Source organism: Octodon degus, unplaced genomic scaffold (genome assembly GCF_000260255.1).
Source record: "Octodon degus isolate 3935 unplaced genomic scaffold, OctDeg1.0 scaffold00154, whole genome shotgun sequence".
Lineage (NCBI taxonomy): Eukaryota > Metazoa > Chordata > Mammalia > Rodentia > Octodontidae > Octodon > Octodon degus.
Window position 1 is genome coordinate 1,750,553 of NW_004524730.1, and position 19,331 is coordinate 1,769,883.

Here is a 19,331-nt window from a genome sequence, read left to right on the forward strand (position 1 = left end):
TGTGTCCACATGCTTAACTTACCCTATAGTAGATATAAAGTATCATCAATATTCTGCTGAATGCCCTTTTATTTTAACCATAAGCCACTCAGTCACAGTGTTAGCCAACTTTCTCATTGCTGGGCCCCAATCCCCAATCCCTACAGCTTAAAGGAGCAGAGGCTTAATTTGGTTCCTCGTTCCAGGGATTCAGTCCCCGGCCCAGGGTAGAAAGGTCATGGAGGAAAGGCCTGCAGAGGAAGGCTGCTCCCCTCATAGCTAGGAGGCAGAGAGAGAGGAGGGGAGCTGAGGAAGGAGGTACACCCTCAGTGGCACCCACAGTAACACATCTCTTTCACTCAGGCCCTGCCTCTTAACAGCACTTAGCCATGAGCTCATCAGTAGATCAAAACCCACCGGTGAGTGTGGCCCTCAAGTCCCGACTGGCCCGACATTTGAACACGTGGGTTATGACCTGAATTTTAATTTTAACTTACGTCCACAGTCTTGAGATATGACCCAGATGCGAGCTGTTTGTGCTTCTAGACGATCGCAGATACAGACTTAACACCTGAAGAGTTCTGGAAAGAGCACTACTACATCCTTTCCTATATAGGGTTAGTTGAGAAATCCTATTCCAATGTCTCTCTAAGGACGCTGAACTCTGCCTTTGTATGGGACAGAAACGTTGGCCCAGGATTTTTCAACCTACACAAATATTTTTTTAGTGACTATTATTGTTTATATTTAGAATCTCTCCTCAAAGCTCATGTGCTCAGAGGTGGGGCTCAGAAGACACTGAGATCTGCCTGCACACAGGAGAGAGACTTGGAAGGCTGTCTGGAGCCGCTTGTGCCTTCAGCTGACAGCCTGACTTACAACCAACCTTTAGAAATGAATTCACAAGTCAAGGGTCCGCAGTTTCTCTAAACACAGGAGATTTTGAGGGAAGATTCTAGAAATGTTTGTGTTTTGGTCTCATTCTGTTATTTGCTTTACAGCCCAGCTTCCTAAAGGCAGAAAGACCGTGCTCCTCTTCTCTGGGCCTCCCATTCCCGGCCCAGCACGCAGCGCATGCTCAGCTGTGTGCGCAGATGTGCAGCTGTCTGGGACAGATGCAATGAATGGCTCTTTTGATCCCTTCGGGCCAGATGCCACATCTCCTACCCCCAAAACGCATGACGATATCACAGTAAAAGTCAAGGGGAGGCTTGATTGCCCCTGTCGCATGAACCGTTTCCAAGAATGGTTTTATCCTGAAGGGTAATTGTTTTCAAAACTGAAAGTTGGATCATGGAGTGATGAAGATGCCCCAGATGAAGATAAATGCATAGATTTTGAGGGAAATTTCCAAGGATAGCAGATATTGGAAGTTCTGGGAAAATGGGATTTCCAAGAAATGCCCAGAGCATTTTATTATAAAAGTAGAGTCATTACTGGGTGCAGTGGTGCACAACTGTAGTCCTAGGTACTAAGGAGGTTGGGGCAAGAGGATTTCCTCAGCTGAGGGCTTTCAGGCCACCGTGAGCAACATAGTGAGACTCATTTCATAAAAATAGTAAGGTGTCAGTAGCCTCACTGTCTCTGCTTACAAAACAAGAATGTGGAGATGTCCTCAGTTGTCAAAAATCCAACTTCTACCTGAGTCTGGATTCTCCCTAAAAGGAGAACTGAAAGACCTGAGAGGAGAAGAGAAAGCAGGCACGTAGCCCACACGCGATCTGGAGCATCCTGCACAGAACGCTGTGGGATCTCCACTCTAAACCTTTGCACTCTTGATTGTTACACAAGGCCAACAATGTGGATTTATCAGCCCACTCCAGAAAGGGAGGGGAGCTTCCAGAGGCAACATACAGCAACACTGAGGTGACGGCGGCCCACCAGCCAACAAGGGGAAAGATTTCAATGAAAACCATCATGAAAGCAGGCTGTCTGTGCCATAGTAGATTGTTCACTGCAGGAGCATACACAAGCCAGGCCACTAACACCTGGAGGGCGTCCACGTCTCAGTCTGGGGAGCTCACCGAGCTCTCTGTGGCTGTTGGCAGGAGTCATGAGTGTGCACAGTGAATGCTTTTAATAGGCAGTGAGGAATACGATCCAATTTAGGAATGGCTGGGCACCTCGCAGGTAGCATCTCTCATCTTGCCTGCTGGAAGGAGTGGGGAGTCAGGAAATGCTTCCCAGAGCCAGGAAGAGGAAGCACTGCTCTGCAGCAGTGAGCCCAGCTGGCAGGACATTTGCTTGTGTATGAAGGACACACCACTGCCACAACTGCACCAATTCCTTGGAGCCCCTCCTGCTGAGGATGGGGGCTGGGCGTGGGGGGACTTGGGCATAGTCATAGCTGATTTTGGACAGCCGAGCCAAACTGGACCAGTTAGAGTTCTCTCCTTGAAAGACATAAGGCTTTGGTTCAAGAACTGGAAGGTCAGATAGTCCTTTGGTTAAGTTAACACTGTGTGCTTCAGAGTTGCAGAGAAATCTGACCCACAAAAGGATGCTGATTTATTTGCTTAGACCCCTCCCACTCCCATTTCCAATCTAGTGTTTCAGCTCCTGGGGTCACAGGGGACACCACGCAAGGGCTCCCATTCAGATTAAAAAGCAAGGGACAAATACATGACCAGATGGGACTTCCACCTAGGGGCCAGTGCAGTGACCCATGGTGAGAAGGAGCTATGGGGGAACTAGTCAAGGGAGACTGGATATCCCTTCAACCTTGCTTGTGGCTGAGCCTACTGCAGGCTTGTTGTCCCCACTGCTACTAAAGTGCTATGTTGGGGATGCAAAACTGAATCAAGTAGCTAGAGCAGAAGTGGATCCTCTGCAGATGAAACAGCCTCAGGGGACCCTGCTCCCAATAACACCCAACCTGGTGAGCATCCAAGCTGTTTCTGGATTTCCAAGCCAGATCCAGCAGGTCTGATTGTCTCTACACCACTCCATTCCCCAAGGTGGATTAAAACAGCCCACTGAGGGCTGGCAAGATAGCTCAGCGGACTAAGCACCTACTTTGGCAAGCGCAAGGACCATGGTTCCATCCCCAGTCCTGCATACCATGCCAGCCCTGCCCCCAAAGTGCACTGAGCCTTCCAACAAGTCTGGGCATGGTGGCGCATGCCTGTAATCCCAGTGCTGGGGAGGCTGAAAATAGGAGGATCTCTATGAGTCTGACCTGCCTAGTTAGACCCTATACCAAATACACAAATAAAAAAAGGAAAAAACAAACTACAACAACAAAAATACCTGTTCACTGCCCTCTATGGAACCCAAAGCAGGACAGAAGGGTACTTCTATCTGTGAACCAATGCGCTTCCTGCCAGACCTATACAGCAGGGCTTCTCAATGGGAGCTCTTCGGACCCTCCGGGGAGGTGCGTGTAGACTCTAAAGGCCTTGTCCTCCAGGGGTACATGCAGAGACTAATGGCCCTGTCCTTCCACGCAGCAAAATGCATCTTTGTCTTCACTAACTTCTAAGTACAAGTTAGCTTCACCTTCCTAAAAATGCGGTCAACAAACCCCAACCACCTTGGCAGCTGTGATCGCGGGCTGGGCCACTGTCTCCATGCGCGCCCACCACTGCTGGGAAGTGGCAGACACGTGGGGCCCTGCCCAGCCTTCTAACTTAATACTAAGGAAGTACGTATGACCCCATTCTAATGGATTAAGTTTGTAGAAATAAATTACTGCTTCATAGTAGAAAAACTTACAGAATGAAAGTATAGACAGAAAAAAAGAAAAGTGATGCTGGTAGCTTATGAAAGGGCTACTACAGAGAAAAGGGGCATCTCAAGCAAAAAATGTCCAAAGCTGCTAGAGAGGAAAAACAAAAAGTGATTTATGATGGAGTCAGAGGAAGTTATAAAAAAGTGTCTGTAAAGGAACTGGATTAAAATTCTCAGCTTGATGAGGTTGGTGGACAGGCACCAATTGTGGCTGCTGATTGTAAAAGAACTTGCTGAATCTTGAACTCATACTGCGTCTGCAGTTAAAAATGTTCTAGGACTGCTAAGGCCATAAGATTACCCGACCTTGATAGCTTTCCATAAATGACATACAAACATCCAAATTTCGTGGCCAAGACTGTTCTGTCAAGTCCTGCAAGATTAAGGTCTTCCTTCTCTCTAAACTTCACAGAGGAGGCTAGACAGCTGAAGTACATCCAGCGAGAACAAATGAAAGCCTGAGAAAATCTGCAGCTCAATGAACCAGCCAGCTTCACTGATGCCCCTGGAGTTGTGACAGCCACCCCCTGTAGACAGGATGAGGAACACAGAGAAACCCACATGGGGCCCAGAGGGACTGCTACAATCATGGCACCTGCTTTATAAATCGTAAGCTGAAATACATTGGGAAGTTACATTAAAGCCTGTTTCCATTTCTAAAATGTACAGTAGAAAGCAAGGACTACAGTGATTATCACAGGGCATGAGAACAGCTGTGAACACTCATAACTTCCTATAACAAAAAAGAAATTTTAAAAAGATATTTTCCTCTAATTGCAGATGGAAAGGCTCTATTCTCGTGTCGCTGTGCTGATCACTTGACATAGAGCAGGTTGGATGGTGTTACGGTTTGTGTATAGTTTGCCCCCCCCAAGCCTCATGGAGTCTTGGAGCAGCTTCCAGAGTTTGTGATTGTTGGTGTGGATGCTGCACCTGCCTTGGGGCAGGTAATTTGCATTTCAGTGTAAGGAGGAAAGAGAAGCTAGCAGCTTGAACTGCTGCTACCCCTCCCTTGTGCTCTTGCTCTTTGCTGCCAGCGTGAAAGGATGCTCTCTGTCATGTGCCAGGCTGCCTTGGAGCCAGCTGAGTGTGGACTGAAGCCTCCAGTAACTGTGAGCTAAATAAACTTTTACTTCCTTCATTTTGAGTATTTGGTATTTGTCCCAGCAATGAGAGAAGAATAACTTAAGACAGATGATTTGTGGGGTGAAATAAACCCTGGCTTTCTTAGTACAGAAGGAAGAATATAGGAATGTCACCTGGGTGTAGTGGTGCACAATGGTCAGCCCAGTTCTCAGGATGTTGAGACAGGAGGAATTCTATGAGTTTCAGGCCAGCCTGGACCACACAAGTTAGTTCAAGGTCAGCCTGTACTATACAGGGAAATGTCTCTAAAGCAAAACAAAACAAAACAAAAAAAGAAGGAATAAAAGGAAAGAAGACAGACAGAAAGAAACAAGGGGCGGGCTGGGGAGATGGCTCAGTAGAATAAGTGCTTTCCTGGCAAGTGCAAGGGCCTGAGTTCAATCCTCGTTTTCACCAAAAAAAGGAAGGAAGGAAGGAAGGAAGGAAGGAAGGAAGGAAGGAAGGAGGAATTGCAAATGTCTGATACCTTTTCTAGAAATGGCAATATTTTGGGTATCCTGGGTTAAATGAAATGCATTATTAAAATTAATTCTACTGTCTCTATGTTTATATGGGGCTACTGAAAATTTAGCCATCCCTGTGGCTGACAGTTGTATTCCCAGTAGATGCTGCCCCAGAACTAAGTGTTCCCGTGGTGAGGGGTGTGTCACGGGCCTGGCGTTCAGGACAAGCAGCACCTGCATTTAGATACCCATTCCCACATCGCCATGTCAACACACCATCCCTCAGGTAAAGGAAAAAGACACAGGCACTGCAAAGTTACAAATTTATTGGTCTGGAAATAAATACAAATATCTCATTAAGAAACTCCTCTGGAAAGGCTTGTACAAGAGCTTCCAGTCTGCACCCAGCCACTCTCTCCCAGGTCCCTGATCTTTTCTCCATAAGGTCAGGGGCTGCCTCTAAGCTGGTGGCAGGCAGGTTAGCTGAGTTATTGAATCTTGGCCACCCACAGGGTATGCCTGCTACCAACTCTAGCGTGCTGGGAATTAGCAAGCCCCAGTGGCCGGTATACAATGTTCGATTCCCTCTGATTAAACTCACTATAAGGACGTCCAAGGTTAGCCAAAGTGGAAATCAGAAGGCAGCAGTAGTACAGGAACCTGACAGCTGCACACGCATCTCTCAGGAGCATCGGTGCTTCGGCCTGGTCAGCAGGTTAAAGAAGCAGGAGGCAGCACAGGGAAAGGCGTCCCCACGGAACAGAGATCCTGGCACCCATGTTTTCTCAGCCCATGAGCCACTGAAACTTCTATCCCTTCTTAGAGCAGAAAATTCTCTCTGAAGACCCCAAAATAGTCTTGGGTCAGAAACATTCAGCTATCAAGTTCAAAGACAACCTCAGAAGTGAACAAGGGGAGACTGGATTTAACTCGATCATATAAGACTCCTGGGGGAAAACGGTGGGGCCCACTGGTGTCAAGACCCTGGATTCCATGGAAACCACTTCGCTAGGTCATGCAGCTCCCACTCGCAGCCCCCTTGCCTGCTTCCGGGCACACGGATTCCTCCAGGCCTGGAACAGCTGGCTGGAACATTTGCCTCCATGTCAAAGAAAGTAACTATAGAGCTAATGAGCTTCCCCATGAACAAAGTTAATCACTTGCTTCAGGGTGTGGGGCGGGAGGTAGGGGCAGTGCAGGAGGCCCTTAGCAGAGCCAAAGCCTTACAACACCGTGACACCAAAGTCTGCCAAAGCTATCCTTATGCACAGCTGGCAGAGCATGCTGCCTGATTCTACTGTACATTAAAAGATGTCGGAGAAACAGGCACCTGTGCTCTGGCACTCGATTCATCTATGCACCACGTTTAAAAGCTGATTTGAAGAAAGTGAACTACCATGGGTGTGTTTTTCCACATGCGTCTAGCCTCCACTTAAATTCTACCTCTTCCCCCCCTCTTCTGGCTTCGTGCACCCACAGGTCCCTGCTCTGGCTCTCCCTGGCCCGAGGGGGTTTCGTTTCCAGGAACCCAGTCAGCTGGACTTCAGTCGGACAGAAACAGGAAGTAAGTAGGTGGCAAGATGCCAGCACACCGGGTGCCCGGGCCAGGAAGGGGAAGTGTTCACTTCTCTGCGTTTCTTGTTGTTGGCAGTTTGGTGTCTCTGAGGACAGGTAAGAGAGAGGCAACCAGGCCACTGGTTAATGAAAACAGGACACTGAGCTGCCTCTGTCCTTTGGTCCCCCTGCCACCTCACCCTCGTTCAACAAGGGGCCCTGGAAAGACCCAATCTGTCCTCGCCAGAGTTCACTCTCAAAACAAGCTTTGGATTAATACCGAGTTAGCGCAGGGTGGCAGGCCTGGGCAGGGAGGGCGGGAGGGGAGGCCACTACAGAGATCTGAGTCCAGGGCGGGGGGCACAGGCTGCCTAGCAGGACACCTCCATGGACTTGGGCCCAGTGCTGTTCCCACTGGCTCCCGAGTTGGGGGTGATGTCCAGGTGGGCTCCCTCGCTGGTGTGGGAGCGGCTGCGGGGGCCTTCGCTGGTGTGGGAGCGGCTGCGGGGGCCCTCGCTGGTGTGGGAGCGGCTGCGGGACCCTTCCTGGGAGGTGACGCTGGAGCCAGAGGCCGTGCGGGACCTCATTAGGCGGGTCATGCTGGCGGAGGGCACTGGAAAAATAAAGGACAGGCTGGTCAGGGGCAGGAGATGGCGACAGCGGACAGACCACATGCACTTTCCTTCCTTCTTTTCCTTCCTTCCTTCCTTCCTTCCTTCCTTCCTTCCTTCCTTCCTTCTTTTCTTTCCTTCCTTCCTTCCTTCCTTCCTTCCTTCCTCCCTCCCTCCCTCCCTCCCTCCCTTCCTTCCTTCCTTCCTATCTACCTTCCTTCCAGCCCACCTGGAGGAGTGCCCTTCCTGCCTCTCTTCAGCCCTGCAGCAATTGAGCCACAGGGGATACTCTGTGTACTCACAGGGGATAGTGAGGACCAGATAGAAGGACTTGTAGAGTGACCTGGGCCAATAACTGGTATGAGACTCAATTCCACCACTGGCTTAATAGTGAAGTGACGTTAGGAAAGTGCCTCTCTGAGCCCCATGGCCCCATCTCTGAAATGGGGACACTAACACAGCCCTCATGGGAGTGCGCCTACCACCCCACACTGGCAGATGTCAGAAGAGCAGGGAGGTGGGTTGAGGGCAGGCCAGTGGATCTTTGCACCTCATGGGTGGGAACGAGGTCCCCACAGCAAGTGTTCAGCAGAGGGGCTAGTCAGATAGATCAGCAGACTAAAGTGCCTGCTTAGGCAGGCGCAGGAGCCAGGGTTTGATCCCGGCATGCCATGCCAGCCCCACCACCAGGGCGCACTGAGACAGCAACTGAGACTGGGCGTGGTGGCACGTGCCTGTAGTCCCAGGGCTTGGGAGGCTGAAAACAGGAGGATCACTATGAGTCCGAGCTGTGTAGTGAGACCCTGTACTAAATACATGCTTTTAAGAAAGTATTCAGCAGAGACCTTGCTTGTCTGTGTTTTCCTCAAAGAGCCGTTAGCTTCCCACACTAGCAATGGTGCAGCCCATTCTTGGAGATCTTCTCCAGGACTTCAGCAGCCAGGGGCTGCATGGTTGATGACCAGCATGACTAACAATGCTTCCCACCTCTGCGGGACTGCAGTGTGCCAGGCCCACCCGAAGCCTCAGCATGTGACCTGGACTAGAAACAGCATCTTTACAGAGACAACGAGCTCAGATGAGGCTGTTGTGGATGAAGGTGCTCCCTAATGCCAGGCCTGGCATCCTCCATAAGAGAAGACGACAGAGACACTGCCACAGGGCAGACGGTAGTGGGCCGATGGAGGAAGGGCCTGAGCCGAGGCTTGCAAGGCCTGGGAGGTCAACGAGTGGCTGCTGCCTCCAAGGGCGGCCAGGCAGGGAGGAGGCAAGCGTCTCCTGCAGCCTCTGGGGGTGCCACTCCCCCACACTTGAGGCTACACTTTCCACCTCCTGAACTCTCAGACAATGAGTTTCTCTCCTTTTGAGCCACTTTATTTGTGACAGTTTGCTGTGGAAGCGCAACAAGACTAAAATTCCATCCACCTGCAAGGGCTGTACTGAACAGCACATCAGCCACCAAAGCAGAGGACGTGGATGAGTCCACATGGCAACCACAGTCACTTGGTGGCTGGTTTTCCATGACAGATATTCACACATAGTAAATTCCCTGCTTAAAGAGCTAGTTTTTGAATCAGAAAAAAAAAAAAAAAGATGGACATCAATCTCACATCTGTGGTCCACATATTTTACCAGTCTTTACTTCTAGGCATCAAATTTGGGCAGCTCCCCACCGTCGGGGCTACAGAGCTATCTGGGGATGCCAGGTGCACACACAGGGCCAGTGCCACAGCTACCATTGCAAACAAGGGATGAATAGTTCCTCTCTCTCTCTCTCTCTCTCTCTCTCTCTCTCTCTCTCTCTCTCTCTCTCTCCCACTGAGCACTGTCTCTGGGACCTAAGCTGTACCCAACATTTCTCTGAGGCCGGCAGGATGCTTTACTGCTGGTGCTAGAAGCTGAACTGGGGGTGGAAAGCCGAAACAGAAGCTGACTGGGGGGAAATCAAGGCCTTGTTTTTGCTTGCTTTGTCCCCAGAATACACTGTGGAAGCAGAAACCCAAATCCATGTCAGATCCAAGACAAACGAGCCTGCAAGGTAAATAGGGCCTGAGCCCGCTCTCTGGCTTCGACCCTTTCCTGTCCCCTCCCCACAGGGAAACCCACAGGAAGCAGGGCAGGAGGTCTGTGAGCAAATGCGTTGTGCTGCCAGAGGGCACCTGGGGACAGGGATGCTGCCCAGCAGGGAAATCGCGCTCCCTCGCTCCCAGCCCTGCTAGAAGCCAATCGTGGCTGGAGCTGAGGTTAGAATTGTGCTGGTGGGTCAAACACACTGTACTCTCTTGCAGAAATGAATGGTTTAAGGAAAAAAAATGAGATTAGAAGTTCCAGGCCTTCCTTCTAATTCTACATATGGACAAGAAGAACTGAGAAGGCCACACTAACAGGCCACCAGCTCTGGCAGGGCACCCTCTCAGCTAGCAACTTGTACTGCTTCCTGCGTGTTCTACTCAGAGTGTGGCTATGTGTGGGTGACTATCCCAAAGCTAAAAGTAAGGCAGGGGTAGCAAGTTCTAGAATCAAGCTTTTACCTGTCCATCTGTTCTAGAGTCCAATGAGTTAGCACAGCCTGGCTCTATCTGGAGCCTAAGTAGCTCTACCGCCTACTCATGCAGAGCTCGGAACTCTCAGAGACACGCTCTCTCTCCTTGCCTAACCTCTTCGGGCTACAATTTTCTCTTCTGTCAGGTGAGGTCAAGAAAGTCAAGGTCAAGAATCTCTTGTGAGGCTACTCTGAGGGTTAAATGTGAAGGAAGAGAGGGCTTATCCATCATTCATCACTCCCACCTCTACCTTCACCAACTTCAGTTCAACTGGCAGGCTCTCGAGCAAGTACCCAATCCAAACTAAAAAGACAGTCATTGCTTGTTTCTGTCATCTTCTCAGTGCCTACAGGGACAGTCCTCAGCTAGATGTAAAACAATCGCAGGTGTGAAGCAATTTCTGTCCAACCACCCTTTGTGCGTGCTGTACAGTGACGTTTCCGTCAACGATTGAGTGTAGGACAGCGAAGCCGTGAGATTGCACTACTTAGCACCGCTTGCAAGAGCTGGATCTTGGAAACAACCTAAATGCCCATGCACTGAGGAATGGATAAAAAACGATGTGGTATTTTTTACAATGGAGTCCTACACAATGATAAAGGATAAACTGGAGACTTCTAGAGGTAAATAGATGCAACTTGAGACCATACTCATAAGTCAAACAAATCAGACTCATATCTGTTAATGTCATCTTGTTCTTGGTATGAGAAACTGAAAGAGTAAATAAGTTGTAACATGTACAGTAGACACTGTGAAAGGGGAAGAAATTGGTCAAAAGGAAAAAGGAGCTAGAATGGGGAAAGGGGAAAGGATGGAAGGGAAAAGGATAAAAAGATGCAAGATACTTATACTAATAGTGTCTCTTCGTTCATTAAAAAGGAAGGATTTTCCTAATGTTGATGGGAGAAATTTTAATGCCCATATCTTGTATTTTTATGCCCAAAGATAACAATATGCAGGGCTGGGGAGATGGCTCAGTGGAGTAAGTGCTTCCCTGGCAAGCGCAAGGGCCTGAGTTCAATCCCTGGTTCTGCCAAATAATAATAATAATAATAATAATAATAATAATAATAATAATAATAATAATAACAATATGCAATGTCAGGCAATGTGGGCCATAGCTCAGCAGTGCAGTGCAAGGTCCTGAGTTTGATTCCCAGTGGGGGGAAAATGTATTTTTATTATTCTCCTATTATATTGTTATGCAATTTTGTCTGACCTATTTGTCATAAAACATAGATGATACTGCTTAGCATGCCTAGTGACCTCCTGGCTGCTGAAGGTTTGCCCGGACACTGCATCATGTTCACCTCACTGGGAAACTGACTACAAAGGCATTTCTCAGGTGCTTCCTATCCTTCAGTCATGCATGATGACAACATTTCTTTCTCTGTCCTGTTCACTGTCCAGAACTTGGAACTCTGCCAGTGCGACACAGAATTCTCACCCAACCCCTGCGAGGGCATGGCACTGGCCCTCCCGCTCCTCCCCAGGCTGGGAGATGCCATACTCACTGTATCCCATGCCCTGCACAAAGTACTTGAAGGCCTCGGCGAGCTTGGCTGGCTGTGAGAGAGAGGGGAGAAAGAAAGTGCAGTCAGCAAGGGGAGGTCCGGGTTGCTAAAGGCCTCCTCAGCAGGGGCTGTGGCCACCTTCACACGGAGCTTTGCCTGGAATGAACATAGGCCATGCACTGACGGGAGAAGACAAAAGCAAAGGCGATGATCTAGATGTCTTCCCAAAGCCTCACACTGTCACAGGTGGGGCTGTTCCAGAAGTGGCTGAATCTACCTTGTGTGATGCACAGATTAAGGGTGCGTGATTACCACGTCGTCGGTCCACTGATTGGTCAGGCACCACCCTAATCCCAGCAGTCTGGACACAGTGTAAAAGGGGCAGAAAGATGCTGTCAAGGTCCCCTGTTGCCTTGCTATGTTCTTCCTGTCACAAACTGTTCTCCTCTAAACTATCCTGCCCTGGAGCCAGCCGAAACCTCTACAAGCTGGAGCCCATTTAACTTTGGGCATCCAGTATTTTTGAGAAAAGTAACTAAGAGAGGTAAAATCTGGTCTCCTTATAAAACTAACATTAGGTTTGGCCTGAGAGAAAAGGTTGAAAGTCACTTCAGCTTTGGCCAGGGAGAAAGAGTTGTAAGGCACTTCACAGCTATAGGTACTAGGATAGCAACATGACCATCTGAACTGGTTTCCTGCCTGTGACACAGGGCAGTGTCACACTGAATGCTGAATGCTTCTGGGGACCACGCTGGATGCAGCACTGCTCCCCACCTCTGCAGAGCCACAGCAGCATCTCGAGCTGCTCGGCCTACCAAGGGCGCCACCACACAGCACCATTTCATCTCCTCCTGCCAAGCACAGTGTGCAGTGCACGTTACTTGTGTGTGCACAGCACAGCAGACAGCTGGAGTGGAAAGTGACACATCCAAAGTCCTCAACTAATCAGGGGCGCTTCCTGCAGATTGGATCCAGGGCCTCCAAACCCAGAACCCATGTGCTCAAGGTAATTCACCACCAGCCTCAATGCTAGGATGGACAGAAGGGAGGGAGGAAGGGAGAGAAGGGGGGAGGGCACGAAGGGGGAGAGAGGAGGAGGGAGGGAGGGAGGGAGGGGGAGGGGTAACAGATAAATGGATGAAAAGGAAAAAGGGAGGAAGGAATGAGACTATGCACAGACAAATAGGTGGCTAAAAATAAAACAGGATTAATAGTCTAAAGAAAGGAAGGGAAAATGGGCAAGAAAAGGAAAATGAAAGGAGGAAAAGATGGAAATAAGAACTGATGGCTGGATGCTTGAGTGAACAAACAGGTTTGATTAATTCACTGGTTCCTTTAACTGAAATAAGGATGGAATATGAAGACCACACTCGGTCCGATCACTCCCTCTACAATGGGCAGTTTGATCTGAACTCGGAAGAATACTCAGCGCATCTGCAGGCTTCCAGCAAATGCAGAGCTCACTTCCATTGTCCTGGGTCTCCTCCTACAGTGAGAGGCCACTGGCTGAGGCCCCCTGCCTGACATCCCCATCAACTCCTGCCACTAACCTATAAGAAGGCCAGTGACATTTGGCTATGCAAAAATTGCCCTCTGGGATTCATGTGACTATGGAAAAAGTGACAAGTGAGGCATGTCAGGGCTTCAGAGAGAAGGGACAGAACTGAGACAGGCTTGAGAATGGGACTCACTGACCCAGCGGGGCTTCTCCAGGTGGCCATGGATCAACTCTCGTATATTCTAGTCTCAGTGCCCTCTTCTGTGACAGTGAGATCAAATCCTGGCTCTTTCTGCCTCTGAAAATGATCCACTGTTTGTGGACACAGTCCCAGCTGTGAGGGCCTCAGGAGGGAGCTGCAGTGGACCAGGAGCAGGGCCTCCCCAGTGGGTCTGCCAGAAGCCTGGGCCCGCACACTCCTGCCATGGCACCGAGAAACAGCCTTGACTGCAGGCAGTGTGAGATCTGCTCTAGTTTCAAGCAGGGGAAGGAAGCAATGAGGTGGGACAGGGTGTGGAGGAAAAAGATGACAAATATTTCATGGAGTATTCTATTTGAAGATAGCATTCAAGCTCGCCTGAGATAAAGTGGGAAGAAGATACAGGAAAGGTCCATCTGATAGGTAGATGGGGTTTTTATGGGAGGCCCCTGGAAGGTGAATTATGACAGGGCAGCAAGCACGCTACATCCCTGACATGGTTATGCATGTGTGGCACATGCAGACACACGTGCACATGTGCTGAGGCCCGGGGCCACCTACTCTACCACGGGTTTCTTTCTGGGGCTCAAGTGTGCCTTGGTGGGGAAGCAAGTTCTGGAAGTCATCACGTGCCCACAAACCATCCTCTGATGTCACAGGGAGGCAGTGAGGAGTGAGGCATATGCAGGACTTAGAGGGACACATGGGGCACCCACTAGGGAGTGGTGACAAGTGTTGCTCACCTGAGAGATCTGTGGGAGGCCACCACAATCTGCCATCTAGGAGAGAGGAAAGCGGGTCAGTGCCAAGCCCCTGTGACAGGTGCACTGGGAGTGGGGTGCACCACCCCACCTAGCAAGGGTGCTGTTGGGCATCCCAGTGTTAGACTGTCTCCTCAGCAACCTCTACTCATAGCTTTCCACAGCGCCAGCCCCACCATCTCCCAAGAATATGTGAGCGCTCCTTTTTGGGAAGTAGAGGCTGGGTCCAACAGAGCTGGAGCAACTTGCAAGACTGTGGCCAGAATCTGTCTGACCTGCAAAGGGTGCATGTAGGAGACCCTGCTTGCTTATTCTCTTTGGAAATCCTTCAAGAGGAAATTGGTAGATTGGAGGGTTCAGGTCTGATAGGGGCTCCTGACTGGGTGTCCCTGGTAAATGCTGGGGCTTTTAAAGTTTTTATTAAATCACAAAACTAAAGGCATTGTCGTCTAGCTGGAGTCCAGGCATGTGTGTGTTCACCTTGAGGGGTTTGGGGAGCACTGAGAGGGGCAGAGAGCTGGAGAGATGTGGGGCACGAGGCCTTGGCAGAAGGTGCAGGCTGCGCTCCCCCCTGCAGCCCAGGGCGCTCAAGGCCATCTCCTTGGTGCCAGCCACAAGGATACAGTCAGACGTGGCAGCCCCCAGCTCTGTGACGATCTAAGCAAACTCTAGGCATGGATACAACTCAGCAGGGCTGGGTGGTGTCCTGGCAGGATAGGGGAGACCCAGGCTGAAGCTGGTCCTGCTGTTGGATATTACCAAACCAGCTGCCTGCCCACTTGAGGCCACCCACCCTTGGCTGTGGGCTGCACCGTGTCCCCTAACAGGAATGGCACAGCTCCTATTCCAGGGACCTTGAAGGAGGCCTGCTCTGGAAATAAGGAGGAGCTTCACAGATAGAGCCCTAGGCTAGTGTGAGCCCTCAGTGTGATAAGTGTCATCCCCACAGAAAAGGGTGGCACACGCCCCAAGCCCCAGCACTCTGGGAGGCTGAGGCAGGAGGCCTGCGAGTGAGAGCTCAGCCCAAACAGTGTGTTAGTGAGAAACCTCTCTTAAAATTTAAAAAAAAAAAATTAAAGAGTTCAGCGTGAAGGCTTTGGGTTCAATCCCCAGCACCTTGAGGGACCTTAAAAATGAAGTCCCACAGACTTAGTGGCTTCGGCAATAGATACCACTCTCTCCTGGAGGCAAGAAGGCCAAAAGCTCGGCCCTGGCTGTCCCAGCTCTGCTCACAGAAGCCCCTGAGTGGTCTGGTCTCTGCCTGGCACTTGCTCTCAGGGACAGTTGGAGTCCCTAGGTGGGCATGCTACCCGCAGCTTGGGGACACAGAGCCCCTGCCAAGCGCTCCCTGTCCAGCACTCCTGAGCCCTAGGCCCATAAGCTCCTGGCCCTATAGCAGGGTCACTCTCCTCTGCAGCCTTGAGCCCCAGCACCTCGCCAGGGTTTGCACATGGGCAGGAGGAGCCTTTACATCCACCAGCTCCACCACCAGTGCTGCTCCTTCCTGGGAGCAGCTCCATTATACACAGCCCCTGGTGTGAGTCCCTGCCCACCCCATACCTTGAGCAGCGTGGTCTTCGTGGGGTCCAGTTTTGAGTTGCACTCCACCTAGGTAGGGCAGAGCTCGGTTAGTACTACAACTTGCCCTCCTGCTCTGCACTGGCACCAGAAACCCCAAGCTCCCCACGGCACGGAAGAACCTGAGTTCCTGGGCTAGGCAGAGAGGGCTTCAGTTCCCATATCTGCTGCAGCCTGCTGCGTGGCCGTGGGTGAGTTACTTAACTTCTCTGAACACCAGTTTCCCTGTGCATTAAATGAGGACTGAACCTCTTCCCAAAGATTGTTATAAGACTAGTGGAAGGGGGAGGGTATTCCAGAAGGGTCTGCTAAATGGACGGCCTTATTTTCCCTGCTGCTGTCAGGCACTGTACAGGTTTAACGACCGCAGTTCCAATAACTGCTCTCTATCGTAAATCAGCCCCACCAAGGTGGTCTGTGTCTCCACTCTGCAGCGGCCCTCTTAAAAGTAGCATCCAGAATTAATCAGATTATCTGTAAGTCATCTGTGATGTTTCAAATGCCGAAAGTAGAACTGTCACCTCCACTGGCAGGAGCAGGATACCTCTCTTGATGTGTCCAACGATTATCGCCAGTGAGTCATCCAAGAAACTATTGGTTCCTTACAACGCTGCAGGTCTTTACTACACATGACTGTCTACAAATTCTACTCTGTGGTCCAATTTGTGGCTCTTATCGAAGGACCTTAGGTCACCTATCTCCTCAAATGAAGGGAGGCCAGAAAAGCCGAGTCCTCTCTCTGCCTCAGCTGCACACAGGTAGGGATGGGAGGGGGCAAGGAGTGAGTCACAGAGCTTCCAGCTCCTAGCTGCTGTTTTCCTGACAGCCACCTGGGTACCAGACCAGCTGGGAAGATGTGCCTGGCTCTAGTGGGGGCGGGGGGGGGAGGTGCGGGCGGTGACTCCTGGCCAGGCAGGTGTTGAGCACAGCCCAGGTGGGGATAGGCTGCCCAGAAGCCAGGAGAGAGGCAGGTAGCTGGGCTTGGCAGTGTGGCATTCAACAGAAGGTGCCACCTGCACAGGCGGGGCAGTGCTGCCTGATCCTCCACCTCCACTTACCACGGTGTCCACGGCGGGAGAGCTGTCCCCAACCACCAACAGAGAAGGGCACCTAGTGGGCAAGAAGTTAATATGGGACTCAGCTCAGAGGCGCTCGTGCCTGCCAGGCCATCCCAGGACCCAGAACAGCTACACTGGCTCCTCGGACACCACTCCTTCCCCTCCCTTACCTGCTTTGCTCTGCGATGAGTGGGTTGGTAGTCACTGACACCTTAGTCTAAATTTCAGCCAGACCATTTCTGGGCCTGATGCTTTTATTTAAAAGTCCCTTTTCTGGGAATTATGAGCAGGACTTTGTCAATAATCAAGACAGAGACAAGAATGGCATGAAGCACAAAGGAAGCACAGCCTGCCAAATTCTCAAGGGGCAGACAATATGGCGTGCTCCGGGGGCCACACGAGACACGGTCCCTGCTGGTCACTCTCCGCTATCGTGTGGTCACTCCCTGCTATCGTGTGAGCAACTGCCTTTTCCTCCTACGCAGTCAGGCCCAGGCTTTGTGCAGTGAAGCCCAACGCAGCTCCAGACAGTGGAGCTGAGGGAAGCATTGTGGGGTGCGATCCGCACACCTCCTCCCACACCTCCCACATCGGGGCCTCCAGCTAGGCAAGGGTGCAGCATGCGCAGAGTGAGGGATGCCGAGGCCCACAGGCTGTGCCAGCCCAGGCAGCAGTCAGCCAGTTCTCCGTGCCCATGGTGCCCCACCAGCTACACTCAGCAGGCTAAGGCTGCGGGGTGGGTAGAGCCCAAGGACTCACTGCAGCGTCACGGTGTGGGCTCCAGGCATGGGCCGCTCAATCTCCAGGTCCCGGCGGCTGCAGGAGATATCATCAGCATCAGCAGATGCTGCCTGGGGGCAGCCTCTCCATCCACTGAGCCAACCCCAGGGGTCCACAGGTGGCCATAACGAACAGCCACCTACACCCATGCTCCATGCCAGCTCTTGCAGCTCCCAGGACACTGCTGAAGCCCCTCCCCCCCCCGCCCCTGTGCCCCGCAAGTGTGAGGGGACAGCAAGACTCGTGCACCTCCAGCAGAACCTGCCCCATTCTGTGCCAAAGCTATTGTCGTTATTGTGGTTTTACTGCAGGGACACGGATCGTCCTGTACTGCAGAGGATGCTTACGTCTCCCTGGTGTTCACACATCACCCCCCCACACCCGTGTGACCATTCGTCCTCCCTCACAATCCCCTCAGGGCCTCTGCTCTTGACCTAAGTCCACCCTCAACTCCCCCCATCCCTGGTCTCCACACAGTAGCTCAAGATCTCCCGCCGACTCAGACCTGAGCTCGCTCTAGCCAAGGTGCAGGCCCCAGGGGCTTCTCACTGGACAGCGCAGGGCTTAGTCTAGACCACCCTCCCTACACGTCTGCATCACCCCCTCCACAGCTGCCAATAAGACCACCCTTTGCACACAGTCTGCAGCCAGACACACAAGATTCCAATCAGGATCCACTACTGTGTGATCTTCGGGAGACTACAAGACCTCGCTGACCTTTGCTTCAATAGGAAATGACCACAGCAGCAGCAGCAGCAGCAGCACCTCCTCCCAGTTCACTGCTCTGCGCCCTCCGTGAGGAGAGGCGGGGAGTGGCGCTTGGGGTCGCTGCTGGGCTCCTGGGCTCCCTCACTTTTCAGCCCTAGGCCTCCCTCCTGTTCTGGTTAAGCAGTCAGGAGTTAACAAGCTTCAAAGTCAGCTTTTTCAGCAACAGCAAGAACCTCAGTAGAGCTGGCTGTGCAGAGATGCCGCAGGGCGTGAAAGGAAATGGCCATCAGACTCTGCTGGACACCAGCGCGCTTGGTGACACCAAGGTACTGTCCCGTGAGATGGAGCATCCCTGAGGCCATGACTTGCCCTCCTGGGGAGTGGGACAGATTCCTTCCGGCAGAGCCCTGAGACCCCTCCCACCTCCCAGTGCTGCACTGCTCTGCTTACTGCAGCTGTCCCTTGTGACCCCCCACAAGTATGTGCACCCGCCCACTATCCACGCACAGAGCCTAACTGCAGCCACTCCTGGCCAGTCCTTTGGTCACAAAACACCAGGAGTCCCTGACACACAGATGGCTTTGCCGGGTACCTGTCCTACGAGCCTGCTGCTCAAGCCCAGGACCTGCGCCCCGCAGGTGCCACCACCCTCGCCTGCCCGCCCTGCTGCCCCGACCGGGAGTACCTGTTGTAAGCATTGATGAAGAGGTGCAGGTTGCCGGGGTTCATGTCGTTGAGGATGTGCTGGCGGTAGGTGTGCACCACCTCCACGTTGTTCTGCATCTCCTCCTGCAGACACAGAGCATATTCGCTATGGTGCCAGGGCCTGGTTGTCCCTCGGCCTCCAGCTCCAGGTCGCTGGGTACAGAGTGAAGACAGTCATGGAGCGTGAGGAAGGTGTGGGGACAGCACTGTGGCAGTGCCCAAGGCAGACTGGCACCTGCCAGCCAGAGTGAGGTGGGAAGAAGCCCCATCCGGAGGGCATGGCTCTGGCTCCTGGGCTCAGGTACAGTGTCACAGAAGGCTGAGGGCTGCTGGTGGGCGGCCCAGCCCCTCTGCTACCCCTTCCGTGGGTCAATCTTGTGACCTCGCTGGGTTGTGTGTCCCTCACACACAGAGGACGTTTCCAGGATTTAAGGCAGCTCTGCACACAAAAGTCTTTTGCATGCATCCCAAATCAGATACAAATGCCAGCGATTCATTTTTAATGGAGAAAGTTGGAGCTTTTCA

General features: G+C 51.7%; 1 protein-coding gene across 1 annotated transcript in view; it reads right to left on the reverse strand.

The window, feature by feature from the left end:
* Window positions 1–5,606: 5,606 nt before the first annotated feature.
* Window positions 5,607–19,331, reverse strand: part of Ndrg1 (N-myc downstream regulated 1) — a 49,282-nt gene continuing 35,557 nt past the window's right edge. Inside the window, exons 10-16 of the mRNA XM_004642489.2 lie at window positions 18,787–18,890; window positions 17,373–17,429; window positions 16,614–16,665; window positions 15,538–15,585; window positions 13,960–13,995; window positions 11,520–11,571; window positions 5,607–7,464 (exon numbers count right to left, since the gene is read on the reverse strand). Coding sequence (XP_004642546.1) covers window positions 7,223–7,464; window positions 11,520–11,571; window positions 13,960–13,995; window positions 15,538–15,585; window positions 16,614–16,665; window positions 17,373–17,429; window positions 18,787–18,890 — 591 coding nt within the window. The 3' untranslated portion in view covers window positions 5,607–7,222. The remainder of the gene's footprint in view (window positions 7,465–11,519; window positions 11,572–13,959; window positions 13,996–15,537; window positions 15,586–16,613; window positions 16,666–17,372; window positions 17,430–18,786; window positions 18,891–19,331) is intronic.